The sequence below is a fragment of the Oryctolagus cuniculus genome, chromosome 4 (assembly GCF_964237555.1).
Source record: "Oryctolagus cuniculus chromosome 4, mOryCun1.1, whole genome shotgun sequence".
Taxonomy (NCBI): domain Eukaryota; kingdom Metazoa; phylum Chordata; class Mammalia; order Lagomorpha; family Leporidae; genus Oryctolagus; species Oryctolagus cuniculus.
The window spans coordinates 3,527,258-3,544,628 of NC_091435.1; the positions used below are offsets into that span (position 1 = coordinate 3,527,258).

A 17,371-nucleotide genomic window follows, 5' to 3' on the forward strand; every position below is an offset into this window, starting at 1 on the left:
GTGCAGCCTGGTGGAACGCGCACAACGTCAGACTGGCAAAAGTGCACAAAGTCCCCTTAGAGCCCTGTTCGGTCTTCGGTAATCTGAGCATTTGCCCACGTTTCTGTACTAATTTGTGGTCATGCACGTGGTTGGCTACTCCCTTCCTCTGTCCCGCCCTCGCTTCATGTGCTCACACACACACACACACACCTGTGCACACACGCGCATGTACACCACACCCATGCACACACCTGGTACACACCCACATGCACGCGTACACACACGCACATACATGCATGCACATGCCGCATACACACTCACATGCACGGGTACACACACCTTGTACACACACACTGTGTACACACCCACACACATTGACACACGCACGTGTACACACCCACACGCATGCACACACGTGCCACAGTGGACCCCTGGCTGTCCTGACGCCTCAGCCTCCCTTGCCCTGAGCGCTCCCACCGCTCGTGCTTCTGACACATCCCACGGCGGGAGCGTTTCCTTTCTTTTTTAGAAAAGATTTATTTCTTTGGAAGTCAGAATTATAGAGAGAGGCCTTCCGTCTGCTGGTTCTCTCCCCAAATGACCACAAAGGCCGGAGCTAAGCCAGTTAGAAGCCAGGAGCCAGGAGCTTCCTCCAGGTCTTCCATGCGGGTGCAGGGCCCAAGCACTCGGGCCATCCTCCACTGCTCTCCCAGGCCGTAGCAGAGAGCTGGATCAGAAGTGGAGCAGCCGGGACTAGAACCACATGGGCTGCTGGTGTCGCAGGCTGCGGCTGAGCCGGCTGCACCACAGCGCGGGCCCCGGGGGCTGGGGCATTTTCAAGCTGAGAGCACCGCCCGTTGGGCCCCACCCGAGACCCCTCTGCAGTCGCTGAAGCCCGGCCTCACCCCTGTCTCTGCAGGGTTGCTGGCGGTGGCCACGGTCCCTTTAGATTTGTTTAAGAAGCAGCCTTCCGGACCCCAGAGCTTCGCGCTGGCCGGCGGATCCTCCCCCCGCGGCTCCGTGTTGGGCTCCATCACCGCCGAGGTACGGCAGCCCAGCCCGGGCTCAACCCCTTGCTAGAAGGAGCGTCTCCACTCGCGTCCGTGGCCCCCGTGAGAAGTGAGCGGCTCATGCGCGGAGCGATGCTGCCGACCGCAGGGCGTCTCTGGGCCTGGGTCCCACGGCGGCCGTTGGCCCTGCAGGTTCCCCTCCGAGCCCTCGGCCTCTGCCCACCTGCTCGTGCGAAGTGGCTACAGAACAGCTGGGGCTGTGCTGAGCCGGGCCCGACTCCCGTGCTGTGCGGCAGCCGTGCACACAGCGTTGGCACTGTCAGCGCTGTCCGTCATTGATGGTTTAGTACAGAGGACCACAGCCTGGGTGGAGCTCATGTCTGGGGCGTTGGCCCTGGAAGCCCCACCCCCGTGGATAACACCCCCACCCCTGCTTTCTCTGCAGTTTTTTTACATAGAACCCGGGGACCCGAAGGCGTGGCAAGCCCCTCCCCCCGCGCCGGCTGCCAAGATAGAGAAGGACCGCACGGTGATGCCGTGTGGCACTGTGGTCACCACCGTCACTGCTGTGAAGACCAAGCCTCGGTTTGACACTGGGAGGGCGTCCCCGCTGAGCCCGGGTGAGACCCCCGGGAACGGGCGCCCTGCGGGAGCTCTGCCTGGCACGCAGGCCCTGTTGGCAGCTGCCTCCCTGTGCTGGGCTGGGTGGGGGAGAGGGAGAGGGAGAGGGAGTCCATCTGCTGGCCACAATGGCCAGGCCCAGGCGAGGCTGGAGCCAGGAGCTGCGTCCAGGTCTCCCGCATGGGCGCAGGGGCCCCAGCACTTGGGCCGTCTTCTGCTGCTTTCCCAGGTGCACTAACGGGGAGCTGGGCGGGGAGTGGAGCAGGCGGGCATAGGGGATGGCACTGTCCCTGGCGGTGGCTTCGCCCGCTGCGCCGCAGAGCCAGCCCCTGTGCTGTCACTAAACACGCTCGGGGCACAGGAAGAGGGCAGCGGACAAGACGCGGGCTTGTTCTGTGGCTGGGCACGACCTCTGGGATGATGGGAGCTGCGGCCACATCTGGGTACTCTTGGTGCCGCGGGGGGACGGAATGCGCCCTAGGGAAGTCGCTCGCGGCTCCCGTGGACCTCCTCCCCTCGAGGGCCGATGAGCGGCCATGGCCTTTCTGTCCCCTGCAAGACAGCCTCACTTCAAGTGGTGATTTCTTGTTTTTATTTATATCGCATCTCCGCCAGTGCCTACACCTTCCCTTCCCAGGATGGGCCACTGGCACAGTGCAGGGGAGAGTCCGGCCTCATTGCAAGGTTTATGAAATATTGGGGCCCCGGCTGCCGGCAGTGCCCCCTGTTCCGCCGCCGTGGCCCCTGCCTCAGCCAGCGCCTCGCTGGAGGTGCAGACACGGGCGGGGGGCGTTCCGCGTCTCCGGTAACTGTGGGTCCACAGCCGGCCCGCCGCCCTGCTGATCACGCTGTCTCCCCCAGAGTCTCCTGTGAAGACGCCCGTCAGGGTGAAGGTCATCGAGAAGGACATCTCTATCCAAGCCGTGCCCTGCCACGGCGCGCCCGTCAGCAAAGCCTTCTCCTCCTCAGACACAGGTAGCGCCGGGGCTGCCTGGTGCCGACCCTCGGTCTGCTCAGACCACCCGGCGCGCATCGCCTGCAGTCTGGGAAGCCGATTCCCTCCCCTCCTCCCTCTTTTCTTTTCCTTTATTTATTTTAAAAAAATAGATTTATTTATTTATTTGCAAGTCAGAGTTACACAGAGAGAGAAAGAGAGGCCGAGAGACAGAGAGAGAGGTCCTCCACCTGCTGGTTCACTCCCCAGTTGGCTGCATCAGCCGGGGCTCCATCTGGGTCTCCCCGCGGTGGCCAGGCCCCAGGGGCTTGAGCTGCAGGAAGCTGGATGGGAAGTGGAAGAGCCAGGATTAAACTCGCTCAGCCTGAAGCACAACACCCACCTACACGTGGGGATTTTATTTTACTTTTTAAAGGTTTATTTCTTATTTATCTGAGAGGCAGAGTCACAGAGAGAGGAGGAGAGACAGAGAGAAATTTTCCATCCTCTGGTTCACTCCCCAAATGGCCACAATGGCCACACCAAAAACAGGAGCCAGGAGCTTCTTTCAGGTCTCCCATGTGGGTGCAGGGGCCCAAGGACTTGGGCATCTTCTACTGCTTTCCCAGGCCATAGTAGAGAGCTGGATCAGAAGTGGAGCAGCTGGGACTGAACCGGCACCCATATGGGATGCCGGCACTGCAGGTGGTGGCTTTACCCCGCTATGCCACAGCGCCGGCCCCATCAATAAAGTTTTACTGGAACCCAGCCGCGGTGACACGAGGCCCCTGTAGCTCTCACACCACGGAGGCAGCGTTGGGAAGTTGTTTCAGACACCAGCTGGCCCACCAAGTCCAAACTGCTTTCTCTCCGGCCCTGTATAGAGCAGGGTTTCTAGAATGTTCCCGGGGCCGCGCCTGATGTCAGGGAAGTGAGCTGAGCTCTGCCTTCTCCCGCAGAGCTGCTGGTGCTGAACGGCCTGGACCCCGTGGCGGAAGTGGCCATCCGGCAGCTCAGCGAGGCCTCCAAGCTCAAGCTCAAGTCGCCCCGCAAGAAAAGCACCATCATCATATCCGGGGTCTCCAAGGTAGGGCGGCACGGCCCGGCCGGGGCTGCGCGCGGGAGCCGGCCCCAGCCCTGAGCGCGGTCCTCAGCCCGCCAGGCCGTGGCTGCTGGCCTCGTCTCGCCTGGCTGAGCGAGACGCCGTCCCTGACCCAGCCCTGCTGACCCGACGTTCCCATACGCACCTGTGCCGGGGGTGCTGGCAGACTCTGCGTTCGTCTGCGAGGGAGACAGCGTGCCTGTCCTCCACTTCTCTCCCAGACACCTGCAGCACCCCCGGCTCAGTCAGGGTCCCAGACACGGGTGGCAGGAGCCCGGGCCCCCGAGCCAGCATGGCTGCCTCCCGGTGTGCACTGGCAGGCACCAAAGCAGGTGCTACAGCGTGCGATGTGGATTCCTGACTGCTGGACCACGTGCTGCCTGCCTCGCAGTGGCGAGGGTTGGATGTGGGACGGGAGGGGATGAGGAAGGATGAGGAAGGAGTTTGGGTGGCTTAGATCCTGGGGGGCCCCGAGGTCAGGTGGGGGGGTGTGCTGACAGCCCCTGGGAGGGGGCCAGAGGGGACTGGCAGGTGCTGGAGGCGAGTCACCAGTGTGGCCGTGGTGCCCAGGGTGTGGGTGGCCTTGTCCCAGCCTCCCAGGCCCCAGCTCACACACAGATGGCCTCAAGTGTCTGTTGGGTTCCTGGGTGCAAGTCTGGTGGCCTCCAGCAGGGGGCGGTGTTTGGATTGGGTTTCCTGGACCCTGAGTGGGTGGCACCCCCCGGGGTGCTTTCTCCAAGGTTTCACAGTGGAGCCTTTAGGAGTGTGGGTCCCCGCATTCAGTGTCCCCAGCCCACTGCCACGTGCTCTGGCCACCCCATTCAGTGGGCATGTCCACGAGCCGGAGATTTGACCTGTGACTGCGCAGGGGGCCCAGGCAGCACGAGCGCCCCCCGCCCCGGGGACCTCCCGCCCCCGCACCCCTCCACGTGTGTTCACATACAAACAGACATCTTCCCGGGACTCGGCGTGTGCATTCCCGCTCATTTCCACTCGTGATCTGCAGGGACCTCTAGATAGTCAGCTCCCGAGCTCACGTCCCCGTTCCCCAGCGTCCCCAGGCGTGCGGGTGGGGGAGGGACACCTGCTGCCCCACCTGCGAGCCCGCCCAGGGCCTCCCCTCACTGAGCCCCGCTGGGCAGAGACCCGCCCGGCCCCCTGTTGCAGACGCCCCTTCTTAGAGGACCGGCGGCCAAGCTGCAAAGTGGCCCGTGCCCGTGCCCGTGCCGGTGCCGGTGTCGGGAGCGCCGCCCAGCTCCTCGGGCCCTGCCGGCTCTCCTGCTTGCCCGCCTCCGCCTCTGATGGTGCGTTTTGCCCGGCAGACCTCACTGTCTCAGGACCACGATGCTGCCCTGATGCTGGACTACGCAGCCGCCATGGACGACGGTGCCCGCCGGGAGGACGCACCGGCTGCCCCGTCCGCCCCGTCCGCCCCACCCGCCCCGTCTGCCCCGTCTGCCTCGGAGGCGGCCCCGGCGCCCACTGCCGCGGAGCCCCAGGAGAGTGAACTGGGGTCGTGGGACTTGGAGAAGGAGTGCCCGCAGGGGGCAGCGTGGAGCGGCCCCGGCCTGCGCGAGCCCGACGCCGACGAGCTGTCTGAGAGCTCCCTGAGCGTCTCCGAGCCCGTCGTGGCCAAGAAGCATAAAGGTACTCGCTCCCGCCCGCTCGCCGGCTCCGCCCCACTCACTGTCCGCTCCGTCTTCTGTTTCCTGTTCCTTATCTCTCTGATGCTGTCCCCACCTCACCCTGAGCGTGTGAGCTCCTGCCGGGCTCGTGGGGGCGGGGAGGGGCACATCGGGGTCCTTGTGTGGGGGAGCGGCTGGGCAGCTCTGCTGGGGGTGCCGGCTTCCACCTGGGCTCCCCTTGCGGGCGCAGAAGTCACCAAGGCCTTGGAGCTGCCCTATGGGGCTCAGGGCAGAGCCGCCCCGACCCCCGGGGTCTGCCAGGGCACACGCCCCCCGGGACAACAGGGTCAGGTGGAGGAGCCTGTCCTAGAACGCCTGCCACCGCAAGTGCCTGAGACTCGGATTCTAGAATATTTGCACAAGCCTGGGACGGTGTCTTGGGGAGGGGCCCAGAGTCTAAGCTGGAAACGTGTGTGTGTGTGTGTGTCGCAGACACCGTGTGCGCAGGGCCGGCGCTGCCGTCAGCCGTGGTTGTTAGTGCGAGGTCAGGCGTGGGATTTCCCACTCGTGGGGTCATGGCGGCACTCAGGAAGTCTGGGTTTCGGAGCACTGCGGACGTCGCGGTTTTGCATCGGGGCTGCTCAGCCCATAGGTGTGTGGGAACGAGGCCGTCATTTCGTTAGGCTCGCTGGAGCCCTGGCTGAACCGGACATTTCTGAGGGTGCGGCTTTACCCGCACAGCACCTGGTGTGACGGCGACGGGAAGAACGTAGCGGGGGGCTCAGAGCTGGCCTGGATTGAGACCCCAAGACGCCCCGAGCCCCAACCTCCTCCAAGGCGGGGATCCCACCGTTACCCACCACGCGTGCCCGATTCCTGGGGCTCCTGCCCCCAGTGGGCGGAGCAGTGCCCAGAGCCGGCTGTTGGTGACACCCGGCGCAGCCACCCTTGCCTTGATGCCGGGACAGCCGGCAAGGTGGGCGATGTTTTGGTTGTCACAGTGGGGGCCCAGGCAGGGGGGTGGCTGCTGAGATCCTCACAGGGCTCAGGGGGCCCCTGTCCCCCGCAGTGAGACCACGCCCCCAGCGCAGCCTGGCCCAGTCCATCTCTGCTCCCTGTCTCAGCCCGGGCTCCCTTGCTGCCCCTCCTGGACCCACTCCTTTACCGCGTGTGCAGGGCCAGGCGGGCGAGGAGCTGAAAGTTACAAGAGGAAGACGGAGGCAGGAGGAGATGTCCCGTACGATTTCCAGGCGGCTTGGCCCTGGGGGACTTTGCACGCGGCTGCCCTGTGGGGTGCTTGGGTGGCTGTGCCTACACCAACCTCTGTGGCGGCTCCCTTGCTCCTGGTAGGGCGCCTCGGGCCAGGGCTGCACACGCACACGCACGCACACCCACACGCACACGCAGGCACATGACAGGCAGGAAGCCAGAGGCGTGAGTGCGTGGCCCTCCCCTCCCTGATGGACACAGTGTGTTTCCTCCCTCTTCCAGTCCCCCCTCCCCACGGTGCCAGCCCCCCCATGTGGCTCCTCCCCCTTCTCCCTGCCCGCCCTCTGGGTTTCCTTCCAGAGAGTTCTCTCCCTGGGTTTCCAGCATCGCTGGGTCCTGGCCATCGTGTGCCAGCTGCATGGACACCCTCCAGGGGGGCTGGGCGTCAGGCAGGTACACTGGGGCTGCCTCGAGCCCCCACTCCAGCCCGCGTGTCACAGGACGCTGCTGCCGACCCAGGCGTCGGCCGCGGCCCGTCCTCAGCGTCTCCGTGAGACGTCGCCAGAGTCCCCGGCAGCTCTGGGTTCTGGGCCCCACAGCGTTCGTTTTCTGCCCAAATGGTTTCCAGAACTGGGGAAAGAGAGGTCCCCCGGCTCTGGCACCGCGCTCAGCGTGTGGCCGTGCCTCCCTCCCAGCCAGGCGTGTGCCGGCCCGCGTACACCTGCCCTGGGTGTTCGCTCCTCGGGAAGGCACGGGTTGCGACGGTGCAGCCAGCACAGCCCGACAGGGGTTTGTCTCAGATTTTGGAAGTGATGCGAGTGTACTGAACACCGCTGGCGGTGCATGCGGGGGTGGGGCAGCCGTGCGTGTACCTTGCGTGTGCCTAGCCACGCGTGACAGCCGGCACGTGGAGAGAGGCTGTGCCGAGCGGCGGCCCCGTGAGCGCGGCGCGCGGGGCTGGGCTCTCGCTGTCTTCCGTCCTGATGTGGCTCTCGCACGTTTGTCTCTCTGCCTCTCACCTCTGCACCTGCGCTCGCTCCCTCTAACCTCGGAAGACCGCTGTGCCAGCCAGAGCTAACCGCCCGCACAGTAAGTGACGCAGCTCTTCTGCGTGTGCCCATCACAGGCCGCAGTGGGCCCGCCCCTCCCCACTCACCCCCTCCCTGCCTCTCACCCCCTCCAGTTCCGCCCTCCCAGGTTGCTACTTTTCCCTGTTGCTTGTTCAAGCTGAAGTTATCACAAGGCGGGTGGTGGTTCAGAAAGCTCATGGAGAAACAGAATTGCAAGATCGGTGGTTTGGGTGGGAAACACTCTGAATCCGCGCGCGTGCACAGGGGCGTCCGAAAGTCCACGGGAAAGAGCCTAGTGGGAGAGTGGGCGTGGCTTCCAGGACGCTTCTGCATCAAAGTAACTTCCACTCCACCTGTGAGCGAAGCCCCCTTGTACGGCACCTGTGTCCAGGTTGGACCCTCAGGTGAGGGCCGCCTGTCCCCTGCTGCGTCCCGCAGCCCCGCCCGCCCCCGGCAGGGGTCTCCTGCTGCCCTGCGGGCTGTGGGTCCAGCTGAGATCTGAAGCTGCTCCTGGGCAGACACCGTGCTTTTCCGTGTTCTCCTGCCACTGGTGTCACCTCCCGTCCACCTGTCTGTCCACGGCCGTCCACCTGTCTGTCCTCGCCCGTCCACCTTTCTGTCCTCGGCCGTCCACCTGTCTGTCCTCGGCCGTCCACCTGACCGCTGCCGACACCGGCGGGGGTGCATTCGGAAATACTTGCTAAAGCTGCTGTTACAAGAACTACTTCTTCATTCTTTCATGTGCTTCTTCAGCCTTCTTGTGATTTTTTTTAAAAGATTTATTTAGTTATTTGAAAGAGTTACAGAGAGAGAGAAGGACAGGCAGAGAGAGAGAGGAGAGGTCTTCCATCTGCTGGTTCACTCCCCAAATGGCTGCAACAGCCAGGGCTGGGCCAGGCTGAAGCCAGGAGCCTGGAGCTTCCTCCAGGTCTCCCGTGTGGGTGCAGGGCCCAGGGACTCGGGCATCTTCTGCTGCTTTCCCAGGTGCATTTGCAGGGAGTTGGATTGGAAGAGGAGCAGCCGGGACTTGAACCCGCACCCACATGGGACGCTGGTGTTGCAGGTGGTGGCTTTATTGGCTATGCCACAACTCCAGCCCTATGACACATTTTTTCCAAACCTTGCTAGAACCAAAGAAGACTTTTCTTCTTCCTGTTTCTCATGTTAGTGTCTTGGTTATTTGCTTGAAATTCCACATAACCTCTGCCCAAATTGTTTCTCAGGGACTTTTCCAGATTGAGTCTGGGCCAGCGTTGATACAGTGGGTAAAACCGCCACCTGTGACCCTGGCATCCCCTGTGAGTGCCGGCTTAAGTCCCGGCTGCTCCACTTGCGATCCAGCTCCCTGCTAATGCGCCTTGGAAATCAGCAGCAGATGGCCCAAGGCTCTGGGCCCCTGCAACACAGGAGAGACTCGGATGGAGCTCCTGGCTCCTGGCTTCAGCCTGGCCCAGCTCCTGAACCAGTAGGTGGAAGATCAGTGTGTCTCTGTCTCTGTCTCTCTCTGTCCCTCTGCCTTTCAAATAAGTAGATCTTTAAGAAAAAAGCAGCAGCTTGGAGCTGAGGTCTGACCCTTGTCCCCTGCCTGTTGGGGAGAGCGGGTGGCCTGGCAGAGTTAGGTTTCCTAAAACCCAGGGGGCTTCAGCCACTCCCGCCCTGTGGGCGGGACCTGGGCTCTCAGTGAAGGGGACAGATCCGCGGGCTGGAGTCCAGTGTGACGCAGAAACTGCCGGTGCCTGCCCGCCAGCCTCCTCCGAGGACAACCGCCGGCTACGTGTGCCCAAGGACAGCCTCCCTCCGCGCGGCCCTGGCGAGGCTGGAGTCCGCGGGCAGCCGGGAGGCCCAGGACACGCCCGGCGCTGTCCCCGGAGGGCAGCAGGTCTGGCGCCTCCCCCAGCTCTGTCCTCTGTGGAGGAAGCTGCTGCCGACCCCACGGAGCCCGCGGCAGCTCACGTCAAGGCAGGGAAGTCCGTGAATGGCACCGGTGACTTCAGGAGATTTGCACAGGGTCCAGAGGACGCCCTCAGGTTTCCGGCGGTGACGTTGCGCGGTGACACCAGCAGAGGAGCCGACCGGCTCTGGAGGTGCTGAGCAAGCACAGAAGAATGGAGGCTGACCCCAGTGGGCGCCCGGTGTGTGTGCAGCGCTCGGAGCAGGCCGGAGCAGGCCGGAGCAGGCCGGAGCAGGAAGGCGCCACTCAGACTGCGAGTCCTCACGATGTGGGTGAACCGCGGCCAGCAGAGATCCTAGGCAGCGCAGGCCACAGCGTGTCCAGCCTACCGGTGCCCCGTGCAGGTGGAAACCCTCGGGGGTCCATCTTCAGATGCAAGGATGTGGGTTATCAGCAGTTACTGTCAGCGGGCTGGGGAGCAGGGGACCGTGTCTGTGCACAGAGGGCGGGGAGGCCGTGTCTGTGCATAGGGGGCAGGCGGGCGTGTCTGTGCACGGGGGGCGGGGAGGCCGTATCTGTGCACGGGGAGGGGGGGCAGGTGGGCGTGTCTGTGCACGGGGTGGGGTGGGCAGGGGGCCGTGTCTGTGCACAGAGGAGTGGGGGGAGTGGGGGTGCCCAGAGGGGCGGGGGGAGGGGCAGCCGTGTCTGAGCAGGGTGGGGGGAGGCAAGTGTGTCTGCGCAGAGGGGTGAGGGGAGGGGGGTGTGTGCACAGGGGGGAGGGGGGCTGTGCTCCCACGTGCACTCTGCGGCCCTTGCCTTCCGGGACCCTGGCAGATTCCACAGTCCGAGGTGCCGGTCCTCACTGGGAGGTCCTCGGGAGCTTGCACCTGACCTCCGTGTCCCGTGGATTCCTGCGGGGCCTGAGCCACTGGCAGCGCCGTGTAGTTAGCTGTGCCGTCTCCTGTTGAGGGTGCTGACACACTGTTACACAAACATTCTCATCTGTGGTTGGGTGCACAGACGCAGGCCCCGCGGACAGGGGTGGCTCTACTGAGGGTACGGTGGCCTAACCTGGCCTCGTGGTTGTAACCCTGCTGCAGGTTAGCGAGACTCTGGGATCTTTTTTTTTTTTCTTAATTTATTTGAGAGAGAAACAGAGGCAGAGAGAAAGCTCCCTTCCACTGACTCGCCCACAACAGCTGGAGCTGGGACGTGAACCCAGGGAGTTCCTGAACCATTAGCCCGACACCTGCCCGACCCCAGGTGTTCTGAGAAGTGTTCCTGCCCGGGGTCTCCCAGACCCCATCACGTCAGACTGTCCAGGGGGCACCTGAGCACAGACGCGGCAGGGTTCAGCTGTCCCAGGGCTGGGCACGCCACCTCCCTGCCAGCTCCTGCTTCCTCGGATTCCCTGCGTGGCTGCCAGGGCTGTGAGGACCGGACAGGAAGGCGTGCGGCACTGCTGGGCCTCGCCCCTCCCGTGTCCTGGGGTCCCAGCAGCAGGGATAATCCTCTGGAGGCTGGCAGTCTCCGGTGGCGTGGGCAGGGCCGGCCCCGCGAGGCCCCGCGAGGCTGGGAGGGCACACCTGCTCCAGGTCTCCGCCAGCTCCCGGAGGTACAGCCGTGGTTGGGGTTCCCCGGCTTACTGAGAAGCATCGTGTGATGTCAGCCTTGGTGTTCACGCGGCGTCCCCGGCCGCACCGCCGTGTCACCGTGACCGTGTCCGCCGTGGTGGTGTTGGGTGGCAGCCCATACCAATGACTCACTCCACCCCGAGAACCATGGCCAAGACTCTCCAAATAAGGCCGTGTTCTGAGATGGGGGACTGAGAGCTTCCCGGGGGACACAGGCAGCCGGTGGCACTGTCCCTGCTCAAACCTCGGGTGTGATGTCACCGCAGGGAGACGTGACGTGGGCCCTGGAGCCGGCCCTCCAGGGGAGGCCTCTGCACCAGTGTGCGTCCCCTGGCCCGCGGCTGTCCCAGGTGGGGGCGGTCTGTTTGCTTCCTCCTGGGGAGAAGTTGGGGGAGAGGTGTGAGAGTGTCCCAGACCCCCATCCCACCTGTGAGAGCCCCGCCCACGTGCCCTGCTGGGACTCCAGGGTAAACCTGAAGCAGGGCCCCGGGCAGGCTCCTGCAGGTCAGAGAGGCCTCCTGGGCGGGCGCCTGCGATGCTGACGCGCGCTGTGGGAAGCAGCAGTGGTGGCTCGAGTGCTCGGGTCCCTGGCACCCACGTGGGCACCCTGGATTGAGCTGGGGGCTCCTGCTTCCGCCTGCTCAGCCTTGGCTGCTGTGGGCATTTGGGGGAGTGGATGAGTGGTTGGGAGCTCTCTCTTTCTCTCTCTCTCTGTCTTTCAAATAAAATGAAAACTTAGAAAAAGAAATGCCTGCCGGTGCTCCCCTCTCCCTCACCCCCCAGCCTGTGCTCCTGGTCCGGCTGGGACACCTCACAGCCAGGCCTTCTGTCCCTGGAGCCCCTGCGCTGTGTCCTGGGCGACCCCAGGGACGGCCCCAGCGGCCAGAGCCCAAAGTCGCATCCAGTGGTGGTCGTTACTCAGCACCCCCAACTGTGGCCTCTTTCCGGGAAGACAGTCCAGTGCACCTGCCTCCTCACCCCGTTTCCAGGGCCCCCCACCCCCGGAACCCTGGACCGGGGCCCCGGCCTTAGCCTTCGTGAGAGCTGATGAGGCTCCCTCTGGGTGATCTTGAGAGACAACAGCTTTTCAAAAACCGCAGCTTTGACAGGTTCACTTCACGGGCATCAAAGCTGTTGCCACCTCCTTGCGGAAGGTGACGGGGGCCGCGGGCCACGCCGGGGTGCTCCCTGACCTGGTGGGTCCCGGTTCACAGGGTGTCCGGCCAATCTGCGCAAAGGCACGTGGGCTGCTCTTGGCGTGAGCTGGGCTTGATCTCTGCGGGCCAGGGTCGGGTTTGCTGCCTCGGTGGCTCCCTTGTCCGTCTCTCTGCAGCCGGGTCGGCCTGGAGGAAGCTCCAGGTTTGTAGGTTGAAAATGGGGCGAGCAACGATTTCATGGTAGGGAAATGTACACACAGCAGGGGCTGGAGCTATTTTTAAAAGTCCTCCTCCCAACAGGACAAATCGTTGGCATTCCTGGGCGAGTGGCTTGCCCGTGGGCTTCCTGAGTGTGCCCACCCTTTCTGGGCACCTGGTGCTGCGTTTGCACCCTTTGTAAGGAAGGGAACTCGGGGACCAGGGGGCGCTGGTGGCCAAGGTGACGCCATTTGGCTTGATCAGAAGGTCGGTGGCAAAGTCCCTTCCCCCGGAATGGGCACCGAGCCACGGTCCAGCCTCCACGCTCCGCCCTCCAATCCTGGTTCCCCTGGGTGGGCAGGCGTGAGCCGTGGCTCGTGCGGGCGGCAGTGGAACCTTCAGCAGTAAGCTCGGGCTGTGTCCCTGCCTCCCGTCCTCGCCCCCCTGAGCAGCCGTCCCCTGTGCTTGGCTCTTTCAGGGGGAGCTTTAAGAAAAGGCGCAAAGCTGTTCTTCCGCCGGCGGCACCCGCAGAAGGACCCGGGCATGAGCCAGTCGCACAACGACCTCGTGTTCCTGCCACAGCCGGAGGGCCCCCGGAGCAAAGGGGCCACCCTCGCCTGGATCAACAGGAAGCTACTCGCCAGGCACAGACACAAGGCGGCCGTGAACGGCCAGCCCGCCGGGCTGCAAGGGGACGAGCTGCGTTAGGCGGCTGCGCCCTCCGGACGGCCGCAGGACGGACTCCCGCTCGGGTTTCCCCACCACCTCGTCTTTGAAAGGGAAGGGACAGTCTGTCTCCAGCCAGGACGCTTGACCCGGGGATGACTGACCAAGCTGGCAGATGCCAAGTGACAGCTCACATTGTGCTCGAATCTAAGCTTCAAAGAACAGACCCAGGGAAGGTTTGGGGGGGCCAGCAGGTGCTCTGGGGCCCCAGGGAGGAGCCCCCCTGAGCTGTCACCGTGATGGGATGGGCGGGTCACCTCTCTGATTTGCTGCTGGCCCTGAGTGCAGGGAGGTGGGACACACAGGGTCTTTGCTAAATGGAGAAGTCAAGGGTAGGAATGGAAATGCGTTGACAATGTAGGAAGACTTTGCCTTTGGTATTAGCCATAGACGTGGGACATGTATGCAAACACTAAGTATATCCTATGCATATCACACTGAACACTTTTCTAAGTTGTCCTGGACCTGCTTGCAAGTGGGACACGTGTCAGTCCTGGCGTGGTTTTTACGTTCTTCCGTATCGCGTCCAGAGCCGTAGTGGTCGCCGTGGACCAGTGCCGCAAAAGTGTGTCGGTTAAGCGAGGAGCAGTGAGTGACAGCGGGTAGAGCGCATCGCCACATGCACGCACGCACGCACGCAGGCACGAGGCGTTTGCCAAATATTACTCATAGCCCGAGAACCAAAACAAGCGCCCTGGGGAGAATCCAGGACACTGCCCTGTGTCTGAGATGCCAGTGTCAGGAACGGAATTTAACAGCGCGGCGGGCCGGACGGGCGGAAGTTCTCCCGTGATCCTGGCCACATCTGGGTGACCTTGTGTTTCGGGTTCCGAAGGAGCCATTGCAGATCGGGCGCCCGCTTTCCCTCTGCCGTGGGAACCGCGCCATTCCTCAGGGTGCCCCCAGCCAGCCGCGGCTCCCCGTGTTCCCCGAGTGCACCCCGCCAGCCGCAGGCGTGTGAGTGGGGAGCGACTGCCTTTGGCTCAGATGCGTGCACACTTTAATGGGGGTCTCTGCCCACCCCGATGGCTCCTCTGGGAACCTGACCTCTGCCCCGGATGCGACAGCGGCCTCGTTTGTTAATCCTGAAATGCATTTGAGGGGTACGAGAGCCCTGGAATGCAGAAAGCCTCTGTGAAAACCAAAATGCTGGGGGTCTCTCTTCCTTTGGGAATTTGGCTGTGAAGTGCTCATTAAAAATGTTCCGGGAGTGAGTTACCAAGTGGCCTTAACATGACTTTTTCACTTCGCTTAAAAGACCACATTCCGGCTTTGATCACTGCCAAACAGCACCTGAAGTTCTGAGAGCCGTGATGCCAAGTTGGTTCCCACGTTGTGGTCCCGGCTGGCCTCCTGCTGCACCTGCTGTCGGCCCTGCTGTTTGTAGGAGCAGGCAGAGCCTGTGTGGGGTCAGGGGACCACCAGGGGGAAGCCGTGAGTCACTGAGGGTTCCCTCTCTTGGGATCTGGAGCAGGCCTGGTTCCGAGGATGCAGGATCTGAAATGTGTCTTGTTGGTGTTGGCACATCTGGGATTTCGGGTTTTCCTGCCTGATTTTAAAATCAAACAACAGAGGAGCTCGGTTTGCTCCGGTGTGGAGGTATCAGCATTTCGGATCAGGCTTTGTCACTCAAAATGTGGACTCCCCCTTCCCACTTGCGGGTTCACCCCAGAGCCTGCCACGCGTGCAGCCTGAAGCTGCGAGAACACGCGTGTGGCGGGGAGTTCAGCGACAAGGGGCCGGGAAGCCGGGCGGCAGGGTCAGGGCGGCTCCCCGAGGACGCGGCTGCGTCCGCGCTGGCTCCCTCTCCGGCTGTTTGGTCCGGGTGGTTCACAGGCGTGGGTGTCGTGTGAGTGTAGAGACCGTACAGCGAACACTAAGAACGCCGTGCCGACACCTTCGCTCCCGGCTGTCGGCAGCCTTCAGCGGCTTGACGGTGTTCGGTTTTGTCTCGCTGGGAGCTGCAGGCGGGTGTTGTAAAGGCAGCCCCGCGTGAGCACGCGTGTTAGCGTGTGTGTCTCTCTGGAGAGGCCTGAGCCGGAGACCCCTCCCTGCCTGCTGAAGGATGTGCCTGTGTCTGTTGTGGAAGGGCGAACTGGAGCTTTGTGTGTGTGTGTGTGTGTGTGCGCGCGCGTGTGCCTGTGTGTGTATGTCTGTGTCTCTGTGTTTCTGCCCGTGTGTGTGTGTGTCTATCTGTGTGGTTATGTGTGTCTGTGTTTCTGTGTGTGTGTCTCTGTGTGTCTGTGTCTCTGTCTCTGTGTGTCTCTCTGTGTCTCTCTGTGTGTATCTGCGTGTGTTTCTGTGTATGTCTCTGTGTGTCTCTCTCTCTGTGCCTGTGTGTGTGTCTGTGTGTGTGTGTTTCTGTGTGTGATCTGTGTGTGTCTCTGTCTCTGTGCCTGTATGTGTGTCTCTCTGTGTGTCTGTGTGTATCTGCGTGTGTCTGTGTGTCTGTGTGTGTCTCTGTGTGTGTGTGTGTGTTGTTGCAGCAATCTCCTTGTTCCAGTTGAAAACCTGCTGAGCTCTTTATTTTTTGCTTCCCTGTGATGGCTTTTTTTTTCTTAGATTTATTAATTTATTTGAAAGTCAGAGTTACACAGAGAGAGAAGCAGAGGCCGAGAGAGAGAAAGAGAGAGAGAGAGAGGTCTTCCATCCGCTGGTTCACTCCCCAGATGGCTGCAATGGCCAGAGCTGCGCTGATCCGAAGCCAGGAGCCAGGAGCTTCCTCTGGGTCTCCCACGCGGGTGCAGGGCCCAAGCACTTCCCCAGGCCACAGCAGAGAGCTGGATGGAGGTGGAGCAGCCGGGACTCGAACCGGCACCCCTATGGGAGCCAGCACTGCAGGCGGTGGCTTTACCTGCTAGGCCACAGCGCCGGGCCCTGTGATGGCTTCCTGAGCAGGGACTAGCAGCCAGTGGCAGGTGAGGTCTAGATTTGTGCTCGGGCTGCACGGCCACAGGAGACAGCTGCAACAGAAGGGGAAGTTACTGCACCTCACCAAAGCCCGTGTTTTCTGGGTAACGGGCTCGTGGCTCGTGGGGTTGAGCTGGTGGACACAGGAGGGCACAGGGGACCACTCCATGGATGGAAAGCAGGTCTGTGTCCTGACCGTGGTGCCAGGCCCTCTCCCCCGCCCCAGGCCCGCCAACCGTGATTCCCGAAGCAGCCGGCAGGGGGCAAGGACACGGTCCAGCAGAGTAAACTCGGGTTCCCCTTGGTCCGTTATCTTCAGCGGCCCTGCCTTGAGGCGGAGAAGGTGTCTGACGCTGGGCTGGCGGCTGGCGGCTGATAGCCACGCACCATGGCCCCGGGAGGCCCGGGGTTGGGTTTCCCCAGCCTTGATGTCGCGGCAAGCCTCCCTTTGAAAAAGAGAGGGACGTGAAAGGTGTTGCAGGGATGTGGGCAGGTGAGGCCAGAGGCCCGCGTGTGGCCACAGCCTACACGATGACGATGGCCCTCTCCCTGCACCGGGCCAGGCTGCTCTGGAGACGTGGCTGGGATGGGACTGATGCACAGCACCAGGGCAGGTCCTGGGGTGCACTGTGACATCCCAGTACCCGCACACAGCGGGCAGCAGCCGGGGCGGCATGACTGTGCCTCCTGCCCTGTCTCCACCTGTCGCTGACACAGAGGGAGGTGGGCCCTTGCCTGTGTCTGTGTCCTCCTCGCCCCGTTCTTGGCCAAGGGCTTCCCCCCTCCCCTTCTTCAGCTTTGATCTCTGCACCATCCTGGCCGGGACCTTGCGGGTCCTGACAAGGTCAGGGGCAGAGCCTGTGGGCCAGGGAGGTGGAGGCAGGGAGGGGCGGAGCCACAAGAGGTTGTCCTGGGGCTGGGGTCCGGGAAGCGAGTCCCTGGACTGCTGTCAATGCCCCGCCCGGCGGGTGGCCCGAGCAGGTGCAGAAGGGGGCAGGTGCCCGCCCTGCCACGGTGCAGTGGGGCCTGGCTTGGCACAGGGCCTCACAGCAGCTTCCAGGGTGGGAGTGGGGGTGGCCAGAGAACTGATCCACTGGTCGCAGGATGGCCAAGCCCCCACATCCCCGCCCTTCCTCTCAGCCTGCTGCTGGACCCAGGTGCAGGCTGGGGCCACTGGCCACAGCGGCCACGGCTGGGCTTGCAGTTAGAAGTGGTTTAGGACCTGGTGATTGGACTGCCGCTTCCTCCTGAGCTCAGCTTTGTGCCCACGACCCAGATGGAGGCCGGACGTGCTGGTTTCCA

General features: G+C 63.1%; 1 protein-coding gene across 3 annotated transcripts in view; it reads left to right on the forward strand.

Annotated features, from left to right (window-relative positions):
• C2CD2 (C2 calcium dependent domain containing 2) overlaps positions 1–14,381 on the forward strand; it is a 51,899-nt gene extending 37,518 nt beyond the window's left edge. For all 3 annotated transcript variants that reach the window (XM_070073135.1, XM_070073136.1, XM_070073137.1), the window contains exons 9-14: positions 902–1,026; positions 1,438–1,612; positions 2,475–2,588; positions 3,507–3,634; positions 4,972–5,296; positions 12,912–14,381. In XM_070073135.1, the coding sequence (XP_069929236.1) occupies positions 902–1,026; positions 1,438–1,612; positions 2,475–2,588; positions 3,507–3,634; positions 4,972–5,296; positions 12,912–13,141 (1,097 nt within the window). In that variant the 3' untranslated portion in view covers positions 13,142–14,381. The remainder of the gene's footprint in view (positions 1–901; positions 1,027–1,437; positions 1,613–2,474; positions 2,589–3,506; positions 3,635–4,971; positions 5,297–12,911) is intronic.
• Positions 14,382–17,371: the final 2,990 nt, after the last annotated feature.